The 25025-nt window shown below is 44.3% G+C and overlaps 1 protein-coding gene across 1 annotated transcript in view; it reads right to left on the bottom strand.

The window, feature by feature from the left end:
• LOC143770063 (steroidogenic acute regulatory protein, mitochondrial-like) overlaps positions 1-25025 on the bottom strand; it is a 34669-nt gene that overhangs the window by 3062 nt on the left and 6582 nt on the right. Inside the window, exons 3-6 of the mRNA XM_077259305.1 lie at positions 17710-17846; positions 17473-17628; positions 12382-12566; positions 10627-10720 (exon numbers count right to left, since the gene is read on the bottom strand). Coding sequence (XP_077115420.1) covers positions 10627-10720; positions 12382-12566; positions 17473-17628; positions 17710-17846 — 572 coding nt within the window. The remainder of the gene's footprint in view (positions 1-10626; positions 10721-12381; positions 12567-17472; positions 17629-17709; positions 17847-25025) is intronic.

The following is a 25025-nucleotide window of genomic DNA, read 5'->3' as shown; positions in this document are numbered from 1 at the left end:
CACATTGCAACCAATCAGCAGCTGGTGATGGCCTACTTCCCTCACATTTCTGTCAGATATTTGAGCTTCACCTGAGGAAACTGAGTGCTGCAGCCCAACAGCGGCCACGGATTGTTATGCCTTGTGAGTACTGCCAAAATATAATGTGAGCTTCTGGAGACCCAGCGCCGATGCAGGAGGTAAGTATAAGGGGTTTTGTTCATAGCATTTAAGCAAAGGTGAAAATGTAGTAATTATAATGTAATTTTTCAATCATTTGAAGCTACCACAGAGCTATCTGTTACAGTCTCCTCAATGCTGAAAATCAACAGCAAAATTTGCAGCATCAAAACTGCGCAAAGACGTGTAGATGTAATAAGGGTAAGTTCACACTAGGCGTATTTTCAACATTTTATTCTGCAGCAAAACCTGATCTCTTGGCACTAAAGAAGCTGCAGAAAAAAGTATGCTTTCCTTGCATTTCTTATGCTTTTTTGAGTGTTTATTGCATGCTATATGTTAGGGCTAGCGGAACGCACCAAATAATGAAGAGGTAGATATGAGGTGTGTTCGCAGCCTAGGGTCCACCGTGCAGAGATGGTACCTGCTGCTGAGTAATGGCGGATGGACACTTGCTCACACGTGGGTTAGACTTCACCCAGTGTGAATGGAAGTGAACTCTGTTGCTTCACAGAGTCACCAAAATACACTGCGCCTTTTTAGCAGTCACAGGGTGCAGCTGCAAGACACTAGTGGGATCCCTATGAATCACCCCCACTAAACTGGTGATTGGACTCGATCTGACCCTCGGTGGCTTTTGAGCCCGCACCTGAGGACGCCCCGAGTAAGATGCAGAGTCCAAGCGGGAATTCCCACCCTACACTGACAGGCTGTCAGGAAAGCGGACTGATTGCGCATGGTGCTGTACAGACGGGCAGTGTAAAAGGCACTGTAACGTGTGCTATGTGTGCTACGTGTGCAGGTAGCACTGTCAGGCACTAGATAGCTTCCACCATTCGCGAGCAGTCAACAACACAAGGAATGGGAATGATTAAGGAGCTTTCATCCATCGACAGTCATTCATCTACACACACACGTTATCAAGTTTATCCTAGCGCAAGGCCGCGTGGCCGTGCAAACCTTTTATAGTGGTAGCTCTTCGGGACCTTCCTAGTGATCCAATAGGAGCTGCTACAGGATCTGAGCATGTGACTCCCGACCTCCAATGAGAGGTCGTCCCTTGGGCATGCTCAGTCGAGAAAAAGCAGTCCCAGGAGCGTCTGCTCGCCGCTGATCAGTGCTGGTTACAATGGCTGGACCTGGAAGGGAAGCAGTAACCAAGCGCACAGTATCTGCCTTAGGCCGGGGTCACACTAGACCGTAATACGGACGAGTGCTATGCGATAAAAAATCGCATAGCACTCGGCCCAATGTTAATCTATGGTCCAGCTCCCATCATCCGATATTTTCTCCACCGTATTTCGGATCCGAGGGAACTCGCAGCAGGCTGCGATTGTCAGCGTATCTCGGCCGAGACTCGCCAATGCAAGTCTATGGGGGCGAGAAAAAATCGGATTACACACGGACCATGCGTGTGCATTGCGAGAAATACGCACCGGTGTTCTATAGAAAAGCCGGTAATTAAATTGCCGGCTTTGCATTTCTCCTTCACAAACCCGACAGGATATGAGGCATGATTACATACAGTAAACCATCTCATATCCCCTTTTTTTTTTTGCATATTCCACACTACTAATGTTAGTAGTGTGTATGTGCAAAATTTCAGCGCTGTAGCTGCTAAAATAAAGGGTTAAATGGCGGAAAAAATTGGCGTGGGCTCCCGCGCAATTTTCTCCGCCAGAATGGTAAAGCCAGTGACTGAGGGCAGATATTAATAGCCAGGAGAGGGTCCATGGTTATTGGCCCCCCGTGGCTAAAAACATCTGCCCCCAGCCACCCCAGAAAAGGCACATCTGGAAGATGCGCCTATTCTGGCACTTGGCCACTCTCTTCCCACTCCCTGTAGCGGTGGGATATGGGGTAATGAAGGGTTAATGCCACCTTGCTATTGTAAGGTGACATTAAGCCAGATTAATAATGGAGAGGCGTCAATTATGACACCTATCCATTATTAATCCAATTGTATGAAAGGGTTAAAAAACACACACACATGAATAAAAAGTATTTTAATGAAATAAACACAGCGGTTGTTTTAATAATTTATTGCTCTCTCAATCCATTTGCAGGCCCTCGCTTGGAAAAATAATAAACGCACAAGATACATACCTTCTGATGTCCTATCACGTCCAACGAGGTAATCCATCTGAAGGGGTTAACTAATATTACAGGCACGAGCTGCGATAAACCACTCGCTCGTGCCTGTAATCCCCAGGTGCTGAAAGGAAAGCTGGATCTGTACTTACATTCAGTCGCGGTGATGCGCCCCTGCTGGATGTTCTCATGAACTGCAGCCTGGTAACTTTTTCCCACGCTCCAGGTCATATGAGGACATCCACCAGGGGGCGCATCACCGCGACTGTAGGAAATGTAGGTCAATGACCTACATTTCCTTCATTCGCCGGGGATTACAGGCACGGAGCACAGCTGCATTAGCAGGGCTCCTGCTTGTAAAATATTTTAACCCCTTCAGATCATGGATTACCTCGTGGGACGTGACGGTTCAGCTGAGGGTATGTATCTTGTGCGTTTATTATTTTTCCAATCGAGGGTTATTTGCTGATGGATTGAGAGAGGAATAAAATACTGAAACAACCGCTGTGTTTATTTCATTAAAATACTTTTTAATCATGTGTGTGTGTGTTTTTTAACCCTTTCAGACAATTAGATTAATAATGGATAGGTGTCATAATTGACGCCTCTCCATTATTAATCTGGCTTAATGTCACCTTACAATAGCAAGGTGGCATTAACCCTTCATTACCCCATATCCCACCGCTACAGGGAGTGGGAAGAGAGAAAACAAAAAGACCTTTAGGACAGTATAAATGTGAACACCGGTGACCGTAGGCCTACATATCCCGGCCACCACAGGCATTAGCCATGGAAACACTCCACACAAATTTTTTTTTTTTTTTTAACAAAAAGGAAGAAAAATCGGAGTGACAAAATCCACCAGAGTATGATAAAATTCAAGAGAGTTTATTTATATATATATAAGCAATTACATGTATGGCACTATAAAAATCATGTGTATTACCATAAAACACAGGACATCAGCTATATTGAAGCAAAACTCAGATGCAGCTCCACATGCAGACCGACCAGATGCCAAGGCAAGAAACTAGAAATACCAATAAAGTGCTCGTGCAATAAATATAAATTCATTAAAGGTAGTTACCATGAATAGCCAAGAGAGTTTAGCACAAAGCCAAAAAGTGACCACTAGTGCCAGAATTACTAACAATACCCTCTCATGGCATACATAACAATGTGAGGCTAAGTGATTATTTCTTACCCATGTCTCGTCAGGTCGGCCGCACGTGTACCCCAAAGGGCCGACCTGACGAGACATGGGTAAGAAATAATCACTTAGCCTCACATTGTTATGTATGCCATGAGAGGGTATTGTTAGTAATTCTGGCACTAGTGGTCACTTTTTGGCTTTGTGCTAAACTCTCTTGGCTATTCATGGTAACTACCTTTAATGAATTTATATTTATTGCACGAGCACTTTATTGGTATTTCTAGTTTCTTGCCTTGGCATCTGGTCGGTCTGCATGTGGAGCTGCATCTGAGTTTTGCTTCAATATAGCTGATGTCCTGTGTTTTATGGTAATACACATGATTTTTATAGTGCCATACATGTAATTGCTTATATATATAAAAATAAACTCTCTTGAATTTTATCATACTCTGGTGGATTTTGTCACTCCGATTTTTCTTCCTTTTTGTTAAAAAAAAAAAAAAAAAAGGGAGTGGGAAGAGAGTGGCCAAGTGCCAGAATAGGCGCATCTTCCAGATGTGCCTTTTCTGGGGTGGCTGGGGGCAGATGTTTGTAGCCACGGGGGGGGCAATAACCATGGACCCTCTCCTGGCTATTAATATCTGCCCTCAGTCACTGGCTTTACCACTCTGGCGGAGAAAATTGCGCGGGAGCCCACGCCAATTTTTTCCGCCATTTAACCCTTTATTTTAGCAGCTACAGCGCCGAAATTTTGCACATACACACTACTAACATTAGTAGTGTGGAATATGCAAAAAAAAAGGGGATATGAGATGGTTTACTGTATGAAAACCATGTCTCATATCATGTCGGGTTTGTGCAGGAGAAATGAAAAGCCGGCAATTGAATTACCGGCTTTTCACAGATATCGCGCTGAATGAAATCTAAATACAGAATATATATATATATATGTGTCTCAATGACATATATATATATATATATATATATATATATATATATATATATATATATATATATACTGTATATATGTTTTCCCGAACATTTGAGCACATAAATCCATTAGATGTCGGTTTTGCAAGCTTGCGAGAAAATCTCGGCATGCGGATGCCATACGGATGTCACACGGATCATTTGATGCGAGGAAATCGCATCCTCGCACTGCACACGGATCACTGTTTTTGAAACATTTGTGCGATTCTCGGCCGTGAAAAACGGACCGTTTTTTTATACGTTAAGTGTGTCCCCGACCTTAGCCAGATGCTGGGACTGACGTCTCTGCTAAGCAGGCTCCACTGCGCCTGGAGAAGAATGGGAGACTGCAGTGGACATGGTTCGAGATTCCCCCTGTGCAGCCATGGGAACTCGACACCTAACACTATATTTGTCTCTTGTACATGCTAATAAAGTTTAGTATTGCAAAAAAAAAGTCCTATTCTAAAGAATGAGGTTTTGGCACAAACACTGCAAAACCTGATAACTGTGTTTTTAATTAGTTTTTTTCACCTCCCATAAATGGGTAAAAAACGCTGAAAAAACGCTGAAAGAAGTGACATGCTCTATGTCCAAAAAACCATGCAAAGCACAAAATACTCATGACAAAAAAAAAAAGCAACTTGTGTGCATCAGATTTCTGAAATATCATAGGCTTTGTTGGTACTGTAAAAAGTAGCTGAAAATTGGCATAACACAAAGCCTAAAAAAACAGAAAAATGCCCAGTGTGAACTTAGCCTAAAGTTTTTTTTTTTTGCTGCTGAAAGTGAGAAATCAACATTGTGATTCAATTTGCATCGCAGATTTTATCCACAGTGGGTGATGAGATTTCTTAGAATTTCATCTATGCTGGTACTGCACTATACTGTAGATTTGTTCTACATCTCATGTGCAGGTAGCCTGACAGTTCAGATGTAGAACATCATTGTTATGGTCGTATGTATGTGGAGACAAATCAGTTCCTTGCCTATTAGTGAGAGAAATTTGTATGCTTGTAATAGACAGTCAAGACGAACATGATCAGTTGCTTTAGAAAGTTTTGTTCCAGGCTCATGGACAAACAAGAAGTATTTACGCCTACAATAGCTTGTTCTAATTGCACAGGCAAAGGCTGTACTTAGAAATTCTACATCCAAACCACTGCTTTTAGGAAAATATACCACAGAACAAATACTGGAGGTTAAGACCATCCCGAATAGGGTCACCATGACGTGGTGGGATGGCTTTTACTTTTTTTGATCAAAATTATGTGACCTAAGCACCCTAACCTTATGATTACCTTATTATGCCTCTGTACAAAATTCTCTTATAATACATCCATGTGCAAGTGTCCTCAAATATTGTGAAGGAAAGATACCTTACCAGCCATCTATGGTTCAATAAGATCTGCGCAAATTGAATTTACAAAAATCTGTATATGTATTTGTATATTTGTGTAGAATTAAATTCTATTCAAATAAATTTGCTTATCTCTAGTTGATGGGCTGTATCCTATAATTCAATGACCCAACGTTTGCATATGACATGTTATAAAAAACAACACAAAATATACCATATTTTTCAGGCTGTATGTTTTATGCAAGCAAAAATCTTGGAAATACATATACAGTGGGGAAAAAAGTAATTAGTCAGCGACCAATTGTGCAAGTTCTCCCACTTAAAAAGATGAGAGAGGCCTGTAATTGACATCACAGGTAGACACAACTATGAGAGTCAAAACGAGAAAACAAATCCAGAAAATCACCTTGTCTGATTTGGCAAAATTTATTTTGCAAATTATGGTGGAAAATAAGTATGTGGTCACCTAAAAATATGGAAGATTTCTGGCTCTCACAGACCTGTAACTTCTTCTTTAAGAGGTTCCTCTGTCCTCCACTCATTACCTGTAGTAATTGCACCTGTTTGAACTTGTTATGAGTATAAAAGACACCTGTCCACAATGTCAAACAGTCACACTCGAAACTCCACTATGGTGAAGATCAAAGAGCTGTCAAAGGACACCAGAAACAAAATTGTAGCCCTGCACCAGGCTGGGAAGACTGAATCTGCAATAAGCAGCTTGATGTGATGAAATTAACTGTGGGAGCAATAATAAGAAAATGGAAGACATACAAGACCACTGATAATCTCCCTCGATCTGGGACTCCACGCAAGATCTCACTCCGTGGGGTCAAAATGATCACAAGAACGGTGAGCAAAAATCCCAGAACCACATGGGGGACCTAGTGAATGACCTACATAGAGCTGGGACCACTATAACATAGGCTACCATCAGTAACACATTACGCCGCCAGGGACTCAGATCCTGCAGTGCTAGATGTGTCCCCCTGCTTAAGCCAGTACATGTCTGGGCCTTCTGAGTTTTTCTAGAGAGCATTTGAATTATCCAGAAGAGTATTGAGAGAATGTCATATGGTCTGATGAAACCAAAGTAGAACTGTTTGGTAGAAACAAAACTCTGCGTGTTTGGAAGATACAGAATGCTGAGTTGCATCCAAAGAACACCATACTTACTGTGAAGCATGGGGGTGACAACATCATGCTTTGGGGCTGTTTCACTGCAAAGGGACCAGGACAAATGATTCGAGTACATGAAAGAATGAATGGGGCCATGTGTCATAAGATTTTGAGTGCAAACCTTCTTCCATCAGCAAGGGCATTGAAGATGAAACGTGGTTGAGTCTTTCAGCATGATATGATACCAAGCACACCGCCAGGGCAACGAAGGAGTGGCTTCGTAAGAAGCATTTCAAGGTCCTGGAGTGACCTAGACAGTCCCCAGATCTCAACCCCATAGAAAACCATTTGAGAGAGTTGAAAGTCCGTGTTGTCCTGCGACAGGCCAACATACCACCAACAGTGTGTGCCAACCTTGTGAAGACTTACCGAAAACAATTGTCATTGTCACCATTGTCATTGCCAACAAAGGATGTATAACAAAATATTGAGATAAACTTTAGTTAATGACCAAACACTTATTCTCCACCATAATTTGCAAAATAAATCTTGCCAAATCAGACAAGGTGATTTTCTGGATTTGTTTTCTCATTTTGACTCTCATAGTTGTGGTCTACTTATGATGTCAATTACAGGCCTCTCTCATCTTTTAAAGTGGGAGAACTTGCACAATTGTTCGCTGACTAAATACTTTTTTTCCCCACTGTATGTCTTTTATAGACCAGTCATAGTCACTTCAGCCAATGCCTGGAGCTCCTTTCTGTTGCCCCAGGCTTGTATGCATGTGTGTGTCCCATCATTAGCACTTCTTCATCAAACTATCTGATGAAGAAGCACTTGGTTAACAAAGGCCAGAAGTCATCTCAGAAATCTGGGGATGTAAATCTTTTCTCCCATCGACACCTTGAGATCACCAGCGGAGGTGAGTAGGAAGGTGAATGGGATATTTGTAAATTTTGGCATCCCAGCGTAGGGAGGCCCTGTCGCTGCATCTGCCCCCAAATGTATCATGTGGCAGGAGGAATGAGATAGGTAAGGGGGAAAAATTATTTTAAATGGTTATAGGGGGAGAAATGAATGTCTGCTCAAAATAGGTGTATGGCATGTGGGTTAAGATACAGGTGTAGCTTAGAATCACAATTATATCCCAATGCAGAAAGACATCCAAGAGTGTAATTTGACCATTTAGCAATATCGATTTGTTGTGTTAAGCTAAACCTTAAACAATTGCTAACTTGTTTACTAGTGGAGGTCCTACCGCTGGGACCTACATTGATCAGTAAAACAGGGAACTTTTAGCAGGGTTAGAATGGACCAACAGATCACAGGCTGAACCGCTACTCCATCATTCCCAATGGAGCCTAACAGTGCTGCACTCAGCTTTTTCCAACATCCCTATGGAGAATGAATTGTGCGGCAGTGTGTGTATATAGCGTCTGTGCAGTAGAACTATGTGTATATGCCGTCTGTGCTGCACAGCTGTTCATGTGCATGAAGACTATGATGTAGAGCTGTGTGTATATATAATGCCTGTACTGTAGAGCTGTGTATATATAACATCTGTGCTGCAGAGCTGTGTGCGTATATAACTCCTGTACTGCAGAGCTGTGTGTGCAGATGTCTGTGCTACACATATGTGTGTATATGCTGTCTGTGCTGCATAGCCATGTGTGGATATGACGTCTGCACTCTAGATCTGTTGTGTATATAATGCCTGTACTATAGAGCTGAGTGTGTATATAATGCCTGTACTATAGAGATGAGTGTATATATAATGCCTGTACTGTAGAGCTGTATATATATAACGTCTGTGCTGCAGAGCTGTGTGTGTATATAACTCCTGTACTGCAGAGCTGTGTGTGCAGATGTCTGTGCTACACATATGTGTGTATATGCTGTCTGTGCTGCACAGCCATGTGTGGATATGACGTCTGCACTCTAGATCTGTTGTGTATATAGTGCCTGTACTATAGAGCTGTGTGGGTATATAATGCCTTTATTATAGAGCTGAGTGTGTATATAATGTCTGTGCTGCAGAGCTGTGTTTGTATATAATGTCTGTGCTATAGAGCTGTGTGTGTATATAATGTCTGTGCTGTAGAGCTGTGTGTGTACATTGTCTGCGCTGTAGAGCTGTGTGTGTATATAATGCCTTTACTATAGAGCTGAGTGTGTATATAATGCCTGTACTATAGAGCTGAGTGTGTATATAATGCCTTTACTATAGAGCTGAGTGTATATATAATGTCTGTGATGCAGAACTGTGTGTGCATATAATGTCTGTGCAGTAGAGTTGTGTGTGTAGATGTCTGTGCTACACATATGTGTGTATATGCTGTCTGTGCTGCACAGCCATGTGTGGATATGACGTCTGCACTGTAGATCTGTGTCTGTATATAATGCCTGTACTATAGAGCTGAGGGTGTATATAATGCCTGCACTGTAGAGCTGTGTGTGTATATAATGCCTGTACTATAGAGCTGAGTGTGTATATAATGTCTGCACTGTAGAGCTGGGTGTGCATATAATGCCTGTGCTGTAGAGCTGAGTGTGTATATAATGTCTGTGCTGTAGAGCTGTGTATATGCTGTCTGTGCTACACAGCCCTGCATGTGTATGAAGTAAGTGCTGCAGAGCTGTGTGTGTATATAACATCTGTACTGCAGAGCTGTATGTGTGGATACTGTTTGTGCTACACAGGTGTGTGTGTGTATATGCTGTCTGTGCTGCACAGCCATGTGTGTATATGATGTATGTGCTGTAGAACTGTGTGTATAATGCCTGTGCTGCTGAGCTGTGTATATAATGCTTGTGCTGTAGAGCTGTGTTTATAATGCCTGTGCTGTAGAGCTGTCTGTATAATGCCTGTGCTGCACAGCCATGTTTGGATATGACGTCTGCACTGTAGAGCTGTGTGTGTATATAATGCCTGTAGAATAGAGCTAAGTGTGTATATAATGTCTGTGCTGCAGAGCTGTGTGTATATAATGTCTGTGCTGTAGAGCTGTGTATATGCTGTCTGTGCTGCACAGCCCTGCGTGTGTATGAAGTCAGTGCTGCAGAGCTGTGTGTGTATATAACACCTGTACTGCAGAGCTGTATGTGTGGATAATGTTTGTGCTGCACAGATGTGTGTGTATAATGCCTGTGCTGCTGAGCTGTGTATATAATGTCTATGCTTTAGAGCTGTGTGTGTAATGTCTGTGCTGTAGAGCTGTGTATAATGCCTGTGCTGTAGAGCTGTGTGTATAATGCCTGTGCTGTAGAGCTGTGTGTATAATGCATGTGCTGTAGAGCTGTGTGTATAATGCCTGTGCTGTTGCTCTGTGTGTATAATGCTTGTGCTGTAGAGCTGTGTGTATAATGCCTGTGCTGTAGAGCTGTGTGTACAATGCCTGTGCTGTAGAGCTGTGTGTATAATGCCTGTGCTGTAGGGCTGTGTGTATAATGCCTGTGCTGCTGAGCTGTGTGTGTAAAATGCCTGTACTGCTGAACTGTGTAATCCCTCCAATTCTTTATACCATTAGGGAAGTTTTAAATAGTAAAGAAATAAGTTTTAATATTTTTCTTGTCTTAATTTGAGATTTTGGAGCATCCTATAGCAGGGCATGACTGAAAAATATGGTATTTATATTATCACATGGCACATGTGAAGCTGTGAATTGACAGCGCCATATTTTTTATGTTCTTATATTGCAAATAACATAAAAACTTACTTCAGATAATTACAGTTTTGGAACTATTTAAAGACATAAAAATATCAATAGAGGCTAACCTTAAGATCTAGGCTTAAAAGCCATGTGAAATGAGTTTTTCCATTGTCGCCATCTATGGGCTGGAGAACAATACAGGTGAGACCAGCTTCTGCCCTACAAAAACAGAAGTGTTAGTTCTCTACTGCAGTCAATTAATCATAAACTTTTGTAAGTGACAGAGTTAGGCTGCCGTCACACTAGCAGTATTTGGTCAGTATTTTACATCAGTATTTGTAAGCCAAAACCAGGAGTGGGTGATAAATGCAGAAGTGGTGCATATGCTTCTATTATACTTTTCCTCTAATTGTTCCACTCCTGGTTTTGGCTTACAAATACTGATGTAAAATACTGACCAAATACTGCTAGTGTGACGGCAGCCTTACTGAGAGGCTAAGGTGGTAGGTAGCCCAAGCTCAGTGATTTGTGTGCATCCCCATCCGGAGAGGGCACCGCCATCCTTCATAGCCCCTCTCGGGTGCTGTACACGCTTAAGGAGGGGCATGCAGAAATAATATGCGCCAAATCCATTAAATGGCAAACGCCTTCATCTTATCAGTGTATACCGCCACTTTTGTTAAATTTGTCAGGTGGCTATTGTAACGGCCTGGCTCCTCCCCAGCTTTGACAACTTTGGCAAAAAGGTCTTGAAAGTGGTGGCAAAAAGCTAAAAGTCACAATTTCCTTTTTGCAACTTCGCATTGCTCAAAAAAATGTTGTGACTTTTCAAAGTTTTTCACAGCAGAACTCTGGCATAAACAGTTTGGTGAATTAGGGCCTTAAATATTTTAACCCCTTAGTGGCAGAGCCAAATTTTAAAAATCTGACCAGTGTCACTTTATGTAGTAATAACTCTGGAACGCTTTGACAAATTCCAGTGATTTTGAGAACGTTTTTTTTGTGACACATTATACTTTATGATAATGGTAAATTTAGGTTGATATGTTTTGTGTTTATTTATAAAAAATATCAGAAATTTGACAAAAATGTAAAAAAATAGCAATTTTCAAAATTTGAATGATTATCCATTTAATCCAGATAGTCATACCACGGAAAAACATTAATAAATAATATTTCCCTCATGTCTGCTTTACATCAGCATCATTTGTAAAATGTTATTTTATTTTGTTAGCATTTTAGGAGGTTTAAAAGTGTGGCAGTAATTTTTCATTTTTTCAAGGAAATTTACGAAATTATTTTTTTTAGGAACCTATCCAAGTTTGCATCGACTTTTGGGGTCCTATATATTGGAAACCCCCCCAAACTGATACCATTTTAAAAACAACACCTCCTGACATACTGAAAACTGCAGTCAGGTAGTTTATTAACCCTTCAGGTGCTTTTCAGGAATTAATACAAAGTGGCATGATGGGAATGAAAAAGATAATTTTTACCACCGCGCTGACTTCAGGCCGCTATAGCCGGCAGACTCTAAGGCCACTATTTGCTCGTGAATTGCCATGGCAAACATCAGGACCACACAATCATGATCTCAGGGTGCCAATGGGGATAAAGAGGAAGACCCCACACTCTTTTAACCATTTATATGATATAGTCATTATTTACAGCCGCATCTAAGGGGGTTAAATAGATATGGACAGAGACAGCACTGATCATGGCTGAAGCAGCAAGTTGTCAGCTATAGTGTACAGCGACAGCTGCTGGATTGTCACCTGTAAGGGGAGGCTATTCTCTTACATCTCAGGTCAGTTAAAAGACGTATTGGCTGTCATTAAGGGGTTAATACAAAAAAAAACAATTTTAAGAAATGCTCCTACCTTATTATTCCTTCTTGAGGAGGCATTAACTGAGACTCCGTGGCAGTTCCAATAAGATACAGTGATGAACCTTTTCGGTAGCAGTGTCGTACACTAACAAAGTCTCTCTGCCTGACAATATTTGCAGGTATCTGGGCTGTAATTTCTCTTGTCAGTAGAGTATTTCTTCCAATTTTTTGTAGAATCTGAAAAAAAACAAGTAATCAACATTACTGCAAAGCTGAAGCTGTACATAGAAATGACAAAAGGTCCTTCATTCTATGTATATCACATGTGAAAATATTAGGAGCGGCAATTTTATACCCCAACAAGTCCACTTCAGACTTTTTCTGTTCTCATAATAGATAGCACATCCTCTTTGTGAGATTTGCTACATGATAATAGAACATTTCCAAAATGCTGATAGATGCAACTCCTACCATCAAGAATCTATTAATGAGATATGAACTGCATCCTATAAATGTATCATATATGTCCCAGATGGCACAACCCCTTTAATATCTTTAATATGAGCACAAATATACTGCTGGAGTTTGTAGTTTTTAACAGAGGTTAAAGGTTTTTTTCCATCTCCAAGATCTATCCCAATATGTAGTAGGTGTAATAAAAATAATAATAATAATAATAATAGGAATACCTACAATTAGAAATGTAGTATAGTTCTTCTGATTCACTATGTCACTTACCCCTTGTGCAGGGCATTCCACTAGCTTAACCCCTTTCTGACCTCGGACGGGATAGTACATCCGAGGTCAGATACCCCCTTTGATGCAGGGCTCCGCGGAGAGCCCGCATCAAAGCCGGGACATGTCAGCTGTTTTGAACAGCTGACATGTGCCCGCAATAGCGGCGGGTGAAATCGCGATTCACCCTCCGCTATTAACTAGTTAAATGCCGCTGTCAAATGCAGACAGCGGCATTTAACCGGCGCTTCCGGCCGGCCGGCTGGAAATGAGCGCATCGCCGACCCCCGTCACATGATCAGGGGTCAGCGATGCTTCTGCATTGTAACCATAGAAGTCCTTGAGACCTCTATGGTTACTGATCCCCGGCAGCTGTGAGCGCCACCCTGTGGTCGGCGCTCACAGCACACCTACATTTCTGCTACATAGCAGCGAACATCAGACCGCTGCTACAGTTAGGTCCATATATATTTGGACAGAGACAACATTTTTCTCATTTTGGTTATAGACATTACCACAATGAATTTTAGACAAAACAATTCAGATGCAGTTGAAGTTCAGACTTTCAGCTTTCATTTGAGGGTATCCACATTAAAATTGGATGAAGGGTTTAGGAGTTTCAGCTCCTTAACATGTGCCACCCTGTTTTTAAAGGGACCAAAAGTAATTGGACAGATTAAATAATTTTAAATAAAATGCCCATTTTTAGTACTTGGTTGAAAACCCTTTGTTGGCAATGACTGCCTGAAGTCTTGAACTCATGGACATCACCAGACTCTGTGTTTCCTCCTTTTTGATGCTCTGCCAGGCCTTCACTGCGGTGGTTTTCGGTTGCTGTTTGTTTGTGGGCCTTTCTGTCTGAAGTTTAGTCTTTAACAAGTGAAATGCATGCTCAATTGGGTTGAGATCAGGTGACTGACTTGGCCATTCAAGAATATTCCACTTCTTTGCTTTAATAAACTCCTAGTTTGCTTTGGCTTCATGTTTTGGGTCATTGTCCATCTGAAGTATGAAACGACGACCAATCAGTTTGGCTGCATTTGGCTGGATCTGAGCACACAGTATGGCGGCTCTGAATACCTCAGAATTCATTCGGCTGCTTCTGTCCTGTGTCACATCATCAATAAACACTAGTGACCCAGTGCCACTGGCAGCCATGCATGCCCAAGACATCACACTGCCTCCGCCGTGTTTTACAGATGATGTGGTATGCTTTGGATCATGAGCTGTACCACGCCTTCGCCATACTTTTCTCTTTCCATCATTCTGGTAGAGGTTGATCTTGGTTTCATCTGTCCAAAGAATGTTCTTCCAGAACTGTGCTGGCTTTTTTAGATGTTTTTTAGCAAAGTCCAGTCTAGCCTTTTTCTTCTTGATGCTTATGAGTGGCTTGCACCGTGCAGTGAACCCTCTATATTTACTTTCATGCAGTCTTCTCTTTATGGTAGATTTGGATATTCATACGCCGACCTCCTGGAGAGTGTTGGTCACTTGGTTGGCTGTTGTGAAGGGGTTTCTCTTCACCATGGAGATTATTCTGCGATCATCCCACTGTTGTCTTCTGTGGGCGCCCAGGTCTTTTTGCATTGATGAGATCACCAGTGCTTTCTTTCTTTCTCAGGATGTACCAAACTGTAGATTTTGCCACTCCTAATATTGTAGCAATTTCTCGGATGGGTTTTTTCTGTTTTCGCAGCTTAAGGATGGCTTGTTTCACCTGCATGGAGAGCTCCTTTAAACTAATGTTTACTTCACAGCAAAACCTTCCAAATGCAAGCACCACACCTCAAATCAACTGCAGGCCTTTTATATACTTAAATGAGAATGACATAACAAAGGGATTGCCCACACCTGTCCATGAAATAGCCTTGGAGTCAATTGTCCAATTACTTTTGGTCCCTTTAAAAAACAGGGTGGCACATGTTAAGGAGCTGAAACTCCTAAACCCTTCATCCAATTTTAATGTGGATACCCTCAAATGAAAGCTGAAAGTCTAAACTTCAACTGCATCTGAATTGTTTTGTTTAAAATTCATTGTGGTAATGTCTATAACCAAAATTAGAAAAATGTTGCCTCTGTCCAAATATATATGGACCTAACTGTATGTAGCAGAGCCGATCGCGTTGTGCCTGCTTCTAGCCTCCCATGGAGGCTATTGAAGCATGGCAAAAGTTAAAGAAAAAAGTTAAAAAAAATGTGAAAAAAATAAAAAAAATATAAAAGTTTAAATCACCCCCCTTTCGCCCCATTCAAAATAAATCAATAAAAAAAATAATCAAACCTACACATATTTGGTATCGCCGCGTTCAGAATCGCCCGATCTATCAATAAAAAAAAGCATTAACCTGATCGCTAAACAGCGTAACGAGAAAAAAATTTGAAATGCCAGAATTACGTTTTTTTGGTCGCCGCGACATTGCATTAAGATGCAATAACGGGCGATCAAAAGAACGTATCTGCACTGAAATGGTATCATTAAAAACTCTGGCTCGGCACACAAAAAATAAGCCCTCAACCGACCCCAGATCATGAAAAATGGAGACACTATGGGTATCGGAAAATGGCACAATTTTTTTTTTTTTTAGCAAAGTTTGGAATTTTTTTTCACCACTTAGATAAAAAATAACCTAGTCATGTTAGATGTCTATGAACTCATAATGACCTGGAGAATCATAACGGCAGCTCAGTTTTAGCATTTAGTGAACCTAGCAAAAAAGCCAAACAAAAAACAAGTGTGGGACTGCACTTTTTTTGCAATTTCACCGCACTTGGAAATTTTTTCCCGTTTTCTAGTATGCGACATGGTAAAAACAATGATTTTGTTCAAAAGTACAACTCATCCCGCAAAAAATAAGCCCTCACATGGCCAAATTGACGGAAAAATAAAAAGTTATGGCTCTGGGAAGGAGGGGAGCGAAAAACGAACACAGAAAATGGAAAATCCCAAGGTCATGAAGGGGTTAAATATCCATGGCTAAGACCACTCAGACAGTGACAGTTAGCTGTTAGGGGTCGTAGCCATGGATACCAAAGCTACTACAATGCCCTGAGCATGGGGTAAGTGACTTGTGTTATCAGGAGAACTCTACCACATTGGAAGTATTTGCTAACATTATTATTATTATTATTATTATTATTATTATTATTACTACTACACATACTACATATTGGGATAGGATCTTGGAGATGGGTATACCCAGTTAAGGCTATGCTCACATGCAGCATTTTTGCAATTTTTTTTGCTCTGTTTTTATATGCAAATTGAAAGTGGCTTTTTACAGAACTTATCAGAATTGACATATCTCCTGCCAGCCTTTTTTAAATCTGCAGCATGTCAGCTCTGTCACCGTTTTTGTAGCATTTTTTACCCATAGAAAGCAATAAGTGAAAAAAAGCTGCAAAAAAATGCAAGTGTTTTTTTTAGGTGTTTTTATGGCATTTATGAAGCGTTTTTGGTGAAAACAAACTTTATTAAACATATACTGTCGACAAAGCATACATGTAACCTGCACCCAATAAACATTGCAACAAAGCAACAAAAATGCAGTGGAAATGCTGAAAGATGAGTGTACTGAACACAGCGTTTTTACTGCCAAGAAAGCAGGTTTTGGCTGCAGAAAAAAATTGCAGCAAAATTTCTGCATGTGAACATAGCCTAAGGCTATGTGCACACGTTGCAGATTTGGGAGCTGAATTTTCTGCACAAAATCTGCATCTGCTGCAGATTTTGTGCAGATTTCATGCGTTTTTACCCCTGCGGATTTCCATAATGGAAGGGTGTAGAAATGCTGCAGATCTGCACAAAAGAAGTGACATGCTCCTTCTTTCAATCCGCTGCGTTTCCCATGTGGAATTTTCTGCACCATTAGCACAGCATTTTTTTTCCTATTACATTGTACTGTAAATCACTTTGCGGATCTGCAGCTTTTCTACGTGGAAAAAAAACGCTGCGGATCCGCAGGAAATCCACATCGTGTGCACATGGCCTAATAACGTTGGGAAGAGACTAATATAATTCAGGTAAGACCTTTCCACATGCCCCATCATACTGACATCGTAGTGTAGGGGTCCACTAGCCACAGTGGAGACCTGTTACAATCAATTGCTCTTGATCTGGTCGGCTTGATTCAATCATGTCCTTCTAATATTCGTTCTGAATTATTATTTGCACTGTAGAAAACCCTTGATGATTTTACATCAGCTTTCCTAATTGTTGCAGCCATCATATAGTAAACTATTCCACTGCAGCTAAAGTCATTGTAGCTGGGACTACAACATCCGTCCCCTGACCTCATGGTGACTCTACCAGGCTCTTACAGGCTATTTCCTATTTCATGCAATCTTCCAATGGTAATGTAAATGCAGGATTACTACTATTACATCTACCAATAATTAGAACTTTCATGACCTGCACTTTGCTGACACTTGGATTCCATTGATCCATTTGTTCAAGTTGTTCAAAAAGTTGACTGTAGATGCGTTCTGGTGGTGAGTCTATTATTGCTTCAGCTCGGAATACTTTTCCTGTCATTGGGAATGTTTTGCTGAGAATCCAATCACCATTCTGCAGAAAATAATTAACATGGATTAGTAAATAATATTGTAGGCTGTTGAATGCCATAGGTCAGACTGCTGGTGGCCATACCTGATATGTTTCAGCCTGCCAACCATCTTGCTGGAGCATACACATTGCTTGGTGAAGTGTGTCCTCAGCCTGAGAACAGTAAAACAACTCGTGGCTGGAAAGCATCGTGCCCTCTCTGTCCATAACTTTATTAATTCCTGTGAAATGCAGCATGTGAGGTTTTTCATTAGCATGTACACCTTTGCCTTTCAACTTATAGGGGTTGTCCACTCCTTGGAAAACCCCTTCTAAAATACTATGTATAATGGGCTGTAGTCCTCACACTTCCTTTGACAGTTCAAGGTTCATCTGAGGGAAGTGTGAGAATTACAGCCCAATAGCGACTGCTAATTATTATGTCAAATGAGCACCGAAGCCAATGTCACCTGAGCACTGCAGCAAATCTCACCTGAGCACTGCAGCCAATGTAACGTCAGCACTGCAGCCAATGTCATGTCAGCACTGCAGCCAATGTCACCTGAAAACTGCAGCCAATGTCACCTGAGCACTCCAGCCAATGTCACCTGAGCACTGCAGCCAATATCATGTCAGCACTGCAGCCAATGTCACCTGAGCACTGCAGCCAATGTCACCTGAGTACTGCAGTAAATGTCACCTGAGCACTGCAGCCAATGTCACCTGAGCACTGCAGCCAATATCATGTCAGCACTGCAGCCAATGTCACCTGAGCACTGCAGCCAATGTCACCTGAGTACTGCAGTCAATGTCACCTGAGCACTGCAGCCAATGTCACCTGAGCACTGCAGCCAATGTCACCTGAGCACTGCAACCAATGTCACCTGAGCATTGCAGCCAATGTCACCTGAGCACTGCAGCCAATGTCACCTGAGCACTGCAGCCAATGTCACCTGAGCACTGCAGCCAATGTCACCTGAGCACTGCAGCCAATGTCGCATCAGCACTGCAGCCAATGTCACGTCAGCACTACAGCCAATGTCACCTGAGCACTGCAGCCAATGTCACCTGAGCACTGCAGCCCACCTGAGCACTGCAGCCAATGTCACCTGAGTACTGCAGTCAATGTCACCTGAGCACTGCAGCCAATGTCACCTGAGCACTGCAGCCAATTTCACCTGAGCACTGCAGTCAATGTCACCTGAGCACTGCAGCCAATGTCACCTGAGTACTGCAGCCAATGTCACCTGAGCACTGCAGCCAATGTCACCTGAGCACTGCAGCCAATGTCACCTGAGTACTGCAGTCAATGTCACCTGAGCACTGCAGCCAATGTCACCTGAGCACTGCAGCCAATGTCACCTGAACACTGCAGCCAATGTCACGTCAGCACTGCAGCCAATGTCACATCAGCACTGCAGCCAATGTCACGTCAGCACTGCAGCCAATGTCACCTGAGCACTGCAGCCAATTTCACCTGAGCACTGCAGTCAATGTCACCTGAGCACTGCAGCCAATGTCACATGAGTACTGCAGCCAATGTCACCTGAGCACTGCAGCCAATGTCACCTGAGCACTGCAGCCAATGTCACCTGAGTACTGCAGTCAATGTCACCTGAGCACTGCAGCCAATGTCACCTGAGCACTGCAGCCAATGTCACCTGAGCACTGCAGCCAATGTCACCTGAGTACTGCAGTCAATGTCACCTGAGCACTGCAGCCAATGTGACCTGAGCACTGCAGCCAATTTCACCTGAGCACTGCAGTCAATGTCACCTGAGCACTGCAGCCAATGTCACCTGAGTACTGCAGCCAATGTCACCTGAGCACTGCAGCCAATGTCACCTGAGCACTGCAGCCAATGTCACCTGAGTACTGCAGTCAATGTCACCTGAGCACTGCAGCCAATGTCACCTGAGCACTGCAGCCAATGTCACCTGAACACTGCAGCCAATGTCACGTCAGCACTGCAGCCAATGTCACGTCAGCACTGCAGCCAATGTCACCTGAGCACTGCAGCCAATTTCACCTGAGCACTGCAGTCAATGTCACCTGAGCACTGCAGCCAATGTCACATGAGTACTGCAGCCAATGTCACCTGAGCACTGCAGCCAATGTCACCTGAGCACTGCAGCCAATGTCACCTGAGTACTGCAGTCAATGTCACCTGAGCACTGCAGCCAATGTCACCTGAGCACTGCAGCCAATGTCACCTGAGCACTGCAACCAATGTCACCTGAGTACTGCAGTCAATGTCACCTGAGCATTGCAGCCAATGTCACCTGAGCACTGCAGCCAATGTCACCTGAGCACTGCAGCCAATGTCACGTCAGCACTGCAGCCAATGTACCTGAGCACTACAGCCAATGTCACCTGAGCACTGCAGCCAATGTCACCTGAGCACTGCAGCCCACCTGAGCACTGCAGCCAATGTCACCTGAGTACTGCAGTCAATGTCACCTGAGCACTGCAGCCAATGTCACCTGAGCACTGCAGCCAATTTCACCTGAGCACTGCAGACAATGTCACCTGAGCACTGCAGCCAATGTCACCTGAGTACTGCAGCCAATGTCACCTGAGCACTGCAGCAAATGTCACCTGAGCACTGCAGCCAATGTCACCTGAGTACTGCAGTCAATGTCACCTGAGCACTGCAGCCAATGTCACCTGAGCACTGCAGCCAATGTCACCTGAACACTGCAGCCAATGTCACGTCAGCACTGCAGCCAATGTCACATCAGCACTGCAGCCAATGTACCTGAGCACTGCAGCCAATGTCACGTCAGCACTGCAGCCAATGTCACCTGAGCACTGCAGCCAATTTCACCTGAGCACTGCAGTCAAAGTCACCTGAGCACTGCAGCCAATGTCACATGAGTACTGCAGCCAATGTCACCTGAGCACTGCAGCCAATGTCACCTGAGCACTGCAGCCAATGTCACCTGAGCACTGCAGCCAATGTCACCTGAACACTGCAGCCAATGTCACGTCAGCTCTGCAGCCAATGTCACGTCAGCACTGCAGCCAATGTCACGTCAGCACTGCAGCCAATGTACCTGAGCACTGCAGCCAATGTCACATCAGCACTGCAGCCAATGTCACGTCATCACAGCAGCCAATGTCACCTGAGGACTGCAGCCAATGTCACCTGAGTACTGCAGCCCAATGTCCCGTCAGCACTGCCACCAATGTCACCTGAGCTGTGCAGCCAATGTCCCGTCAGCACTGCCGCCAATGTCAACTGAGCAGTGCAGCCAATGTCACCTGAGCACTGCAGCCAATGTCACCTGAGCACTGCAGCCAATGTCACCTGAGTACTGCAGTCAATGTCACCTGAGCACTGCAGCCAATGTCACCTGAGCACTGCAGCCAATGTCACCTGAGCACTGCAGTCAATGTCACCTGAGCAATGCAGCCAATGTCACCTGAGCACTACAGCCAATGTCACCTGAGCACTGCAGCCAGTGTCACCTGAGCACAGCAGCCAATGTCACCTGAGGACTGCAGCCAATGTCACCTGAGTACTGCAGCCCAATGTCCCGTCAGCACTGCCACCAATGTCACCTGAGCTGTGCAGCCAATGTCCCGTCAGCACTGCCGCCAATGTCAACTGAGCAGTGCAGCCAATGTCACCTGAGCACTGCAGCCAATGTCACCTGAGCACTGCAGCCAATGTCACCTGAGTACTGCAGTCAATGTCACCTGAGCACTGCAGCCAATGTCACCTGAGCACTGCAGCCAATGTCACCTGAGCACTGCAGTCAGTCACCTGAGCAATGCAGCCAATGTCACCTGAGCACTGCAGCCAATGTCACCTGAGCACTGCAGCCAATGTCACCTGAGTACTGCAGTCAATGTCACCTGAGCACTGCAGCCAATGTCACCTGAGCACTGCAGCCAATGTCACCTGAACACTGCAGCCAATATCACGTCAGCACTGCATCCAATGTCACGTCAGCACTGCAGCCAATGTCACCTGAGCACTGCAGCCAATGTCACCTGAGTACTGCAGTCAATGTCACCTGAGCACTGCAACCAATGTCACCTGAGCACTGCAGCCAATGTCACCTGAGCACTGCAGTCAATGTCACCTGAGCACTGCAGCCAATGTCTCCTGAGTACTGCAGTCAATGTCACCTGAGCACTGCAGCCAATGTCACCTGAGCACTGCAGCCAATGTCACCTGAGCACTGCAGTCAATGTCACCTGAGCACTGCAGCCAATGTCACCTGAGCACTGCAGCCAATGTCACCTGAACACTGCAGCCAATATCACGTCAGCACTGCAGCCAATGTCACGTCAGCACTGCAGCCAATGTCACCTGAGCACTGCAGCCAATGTCACCTGAGTACTGCAGTCAATGTCACCTGAGCACTGCAGCAAATGTCACCTGAGCACTGCAGCCAATGTCACCTGAGCACTGCAGTCAATGTCTCCTGAGTACTGCAGTCAATGTCACCTGAGCACTGCAGCCAATGTCACCTGAGCACTGCAGCCAATGTCACCTGAGCACTGCAGTCAATGTCACCTGAGCACTGCAGCCAATGTCACCTGAGCACTGCAGCCAATGTCACCTGAGTACTGCAGCCCAATGTCCCATCAGCACTGCCACCAATGTCACCTGAGCTGTGCAGCCAATGTCACGTCACCACTGCAGCCAATGTCACGTCAGCACTGCAGCCAATGTCACCTGAGCACTGCAGCCAATGTCACCTGAGTACTGCAGTCAATGTCAGCTGAGCACTGCAGCCAATGTCACCTGAGCACTGCAGGCAATGTCACCTGAGGACTGCAGTTAATGTCACCAGAGCACTGCAGCCAATGTCACCTGAGCACTGCAGCCAATGTCACCTGAGAACTGCAGTTAATGTCACCAGAGCACTGCAGCCAATGTCACCTGAGCACTGCAGCCAATGTCACCTGAGAACTGCAGCCAATGTCACCTGAGCATAGCAGCCAATGTCACCTGAGGACTGCAGCCAATGTCACCTGAGTACTGCAGCCCAATGTCACCTGAGTACTGCAGCCCAATGTCCCGTCAGCACTGCCACCAATGTCACCTGAGCTGTGCAGCCAATGTCCCGTCAGCACTGCCGCCAATGTCAACTGAGCAGTGCAGCAAATGTCACCTGAGCACTGCAGCCAATGTCACCTGAGCACTGCAGCCAATGTCACCTGAGCACAGCAGCCAATGTCACCTGAGGACTGCAGCCAATGTCACCTGAGTACTGCAGCCCAATGTCCCGTCAGCACTGCCACCAATGTCACCTGAGCTGTGCAGCCAATGTCCCGTCAGCACTGCCGCCAATGTCAACTGAGCAGTGCAGCCAATGTCACCTGAGCACTGCAGCCAATGTCACCTGAGCACTGCAGCCAATGTCACCTGAGTACTGCAGTCAATGTCACCTGAGCACTGCAGCCAATGTCACCTGAGCACTGCAGCCAATGTCACCTGAGCACTGCAGTCAACGTCACCTGAGCAATGCAGCCAATGTCACCTGAGCACTGCAGCCAATGTCACCTGAGCACTGCAGCCAATGTCACCTGAGTACTGCAGTCAATGTCACCTGAGCACTGCAGCCAATGTCACCTGAGCACTGCAGCCAATGTCACCTGAACACTGCAGCCAATATCACGTCAGCACTGCAGCCAATGTCACGTCAGCACTGCAGCCAATGTCACCTGAGCAATGCAGCCAATGTCACCTGAGTACTGCAGTCAATGTCACCTGAGCACTGCAGCCAATGTCACCTGAGCACTGCAGCCAATGTCACCTGAGCACTGCAGTCAATGTCACCTGAGCACTGCAGCCAATGTCTCCTGAGTACTGCAGTCAATGTCACCTGAGCACTGCAGCCAATGTCACCTGAGCACTGCAGCCAATGTCACCTGAGCACTGCAGTCAATGTCACCTGAGCACTGCAGCCAATGTCACCTGAGCACTGCAGCCAATGTCACCTGAGTACTGCAGCCAGTGTCACCTGAGCACAGCAGCCAATGTCACCTGAGGACTGCAGCCAATGTCACCTGAGTACTGCAGCCCAATGTCCCGTCAGCACTGCCACCAATGTCACCTGAGCTGTGCAGCCAATGTCCCGTCAGCACTGCCACCAATGTCAACTGAGCAGTGCAGCCTATGTCACCTGAGCACTGCAGCCAATGTCACCTGATTACTGCAGCCAATGTCACCTGAGCACTACAGCCAATGTCACCTGAGCACTGCAGCCAATGTCACCGGAGCACTGCAGCAAATGTCACACGAGCTCTGGAAGATCTGGTGCTGATATTGATGGTGAGAGAGGAGAGCATCTGTTTTTGTTTTACACTATTACATTTAAGAAGGGGTCATCTGAGTTGTGAACACCACCTTTAAAGGCAGTTATAGCTACTAATTTGATGCAACTACATCTAGAAGGAGTTCCATTATAAAGACGACTTTTTTACTGACAATTTACCCTTGAAATGTGCTTTGCACACTCTTGGTATTCTCTTGATGAGCTTCAAGAGGTAGTCACCGGGAATGATTTTCACTTCACAGGTGTGCCCTGTCAGGTTTAATAAGTGGGATTTCTTGCCTTATAAATGGTGTTGGGACCATCAGTTGTGTTGTGCAGAAGTCTGTTTGATACACAGCTGATAGTCCTACTGAATAGACTGTTAGAATTTGTATTATGGCAGGAAAAAGCAGCAAAGTAAAGAAAAATGAGTGGCCATCATTACTTTAAGAAATGAAGGTCAGTCAGTCTGAAAAATTGGGAAAACTTTGAAAGTGTCCCCAAGTGCAGTGGCAAAAACAATCAAGCGCTACAAAGAAACTGGCTCACATGAGGACAAAAGGAAGACCAAGAGTCACCTCTGCTTCTGAGGATAAGTTTATCCGAGTCACCAGCCTCAGAAATCGCAGGTTAACAGCAGCTCAGATTAGAGACCAGGTTAATGCCACACAGAGTTCTAGCAGCAGACACATCTCTACAACAACTGTTAAGAGGAGACTTTGTGCAGCAGGCCTTCATGGTAAAATAGCTGCTAGGAAACCACTGCTAAGGACAGGCAACAAGCAGAAGGGACTTGTTTGGGCTAAAGAACACAAGGAATGGACATTAGACCAGTAGAAATCTGTACTTTGGTCTAATGAGTCCAAATTTGGGATCTTTGGTTCCAACCACCGTGTCTTTGTGCGCTGCAGAAAAGGTGAACGGATGGACTCTATATGCCTGGTTCCCACTATGAAGCATAGAGGAGGAGGTGTGATGGTGTGGGGGTGCTTTCCTGGTGACACTGTTAGGGATTTATTCAAAATTGAAGGTATACTGAACCAGCATGGCTACCATAGGATCCTGCAGCGGCATGCTATTCCATCCGGTTTGCGTTTAGTTGGACCATCATTTATTTTTCAACAGGACAATGACCCCAATCACACC

This window comes from Ranitomeya variabilis, chromosome 4 (assembly GCF_051348905.1).
Source record: "Ranitomeya variabilis isolate aRanVar5 chromosome 4, aRanVar5.hap1, whole genome shotgun sequence".
In the NCBI taxonomy this organism is placed as follows: Eukaryota; Metazoa; Chordata; class Amphibia; order Anura; family Dendrobatidae; genus Ranitomeya; species Ranitomeya variabilis.
This window is presented reverse-complemented; position numbering and strand designations above follow the sequence as displayed.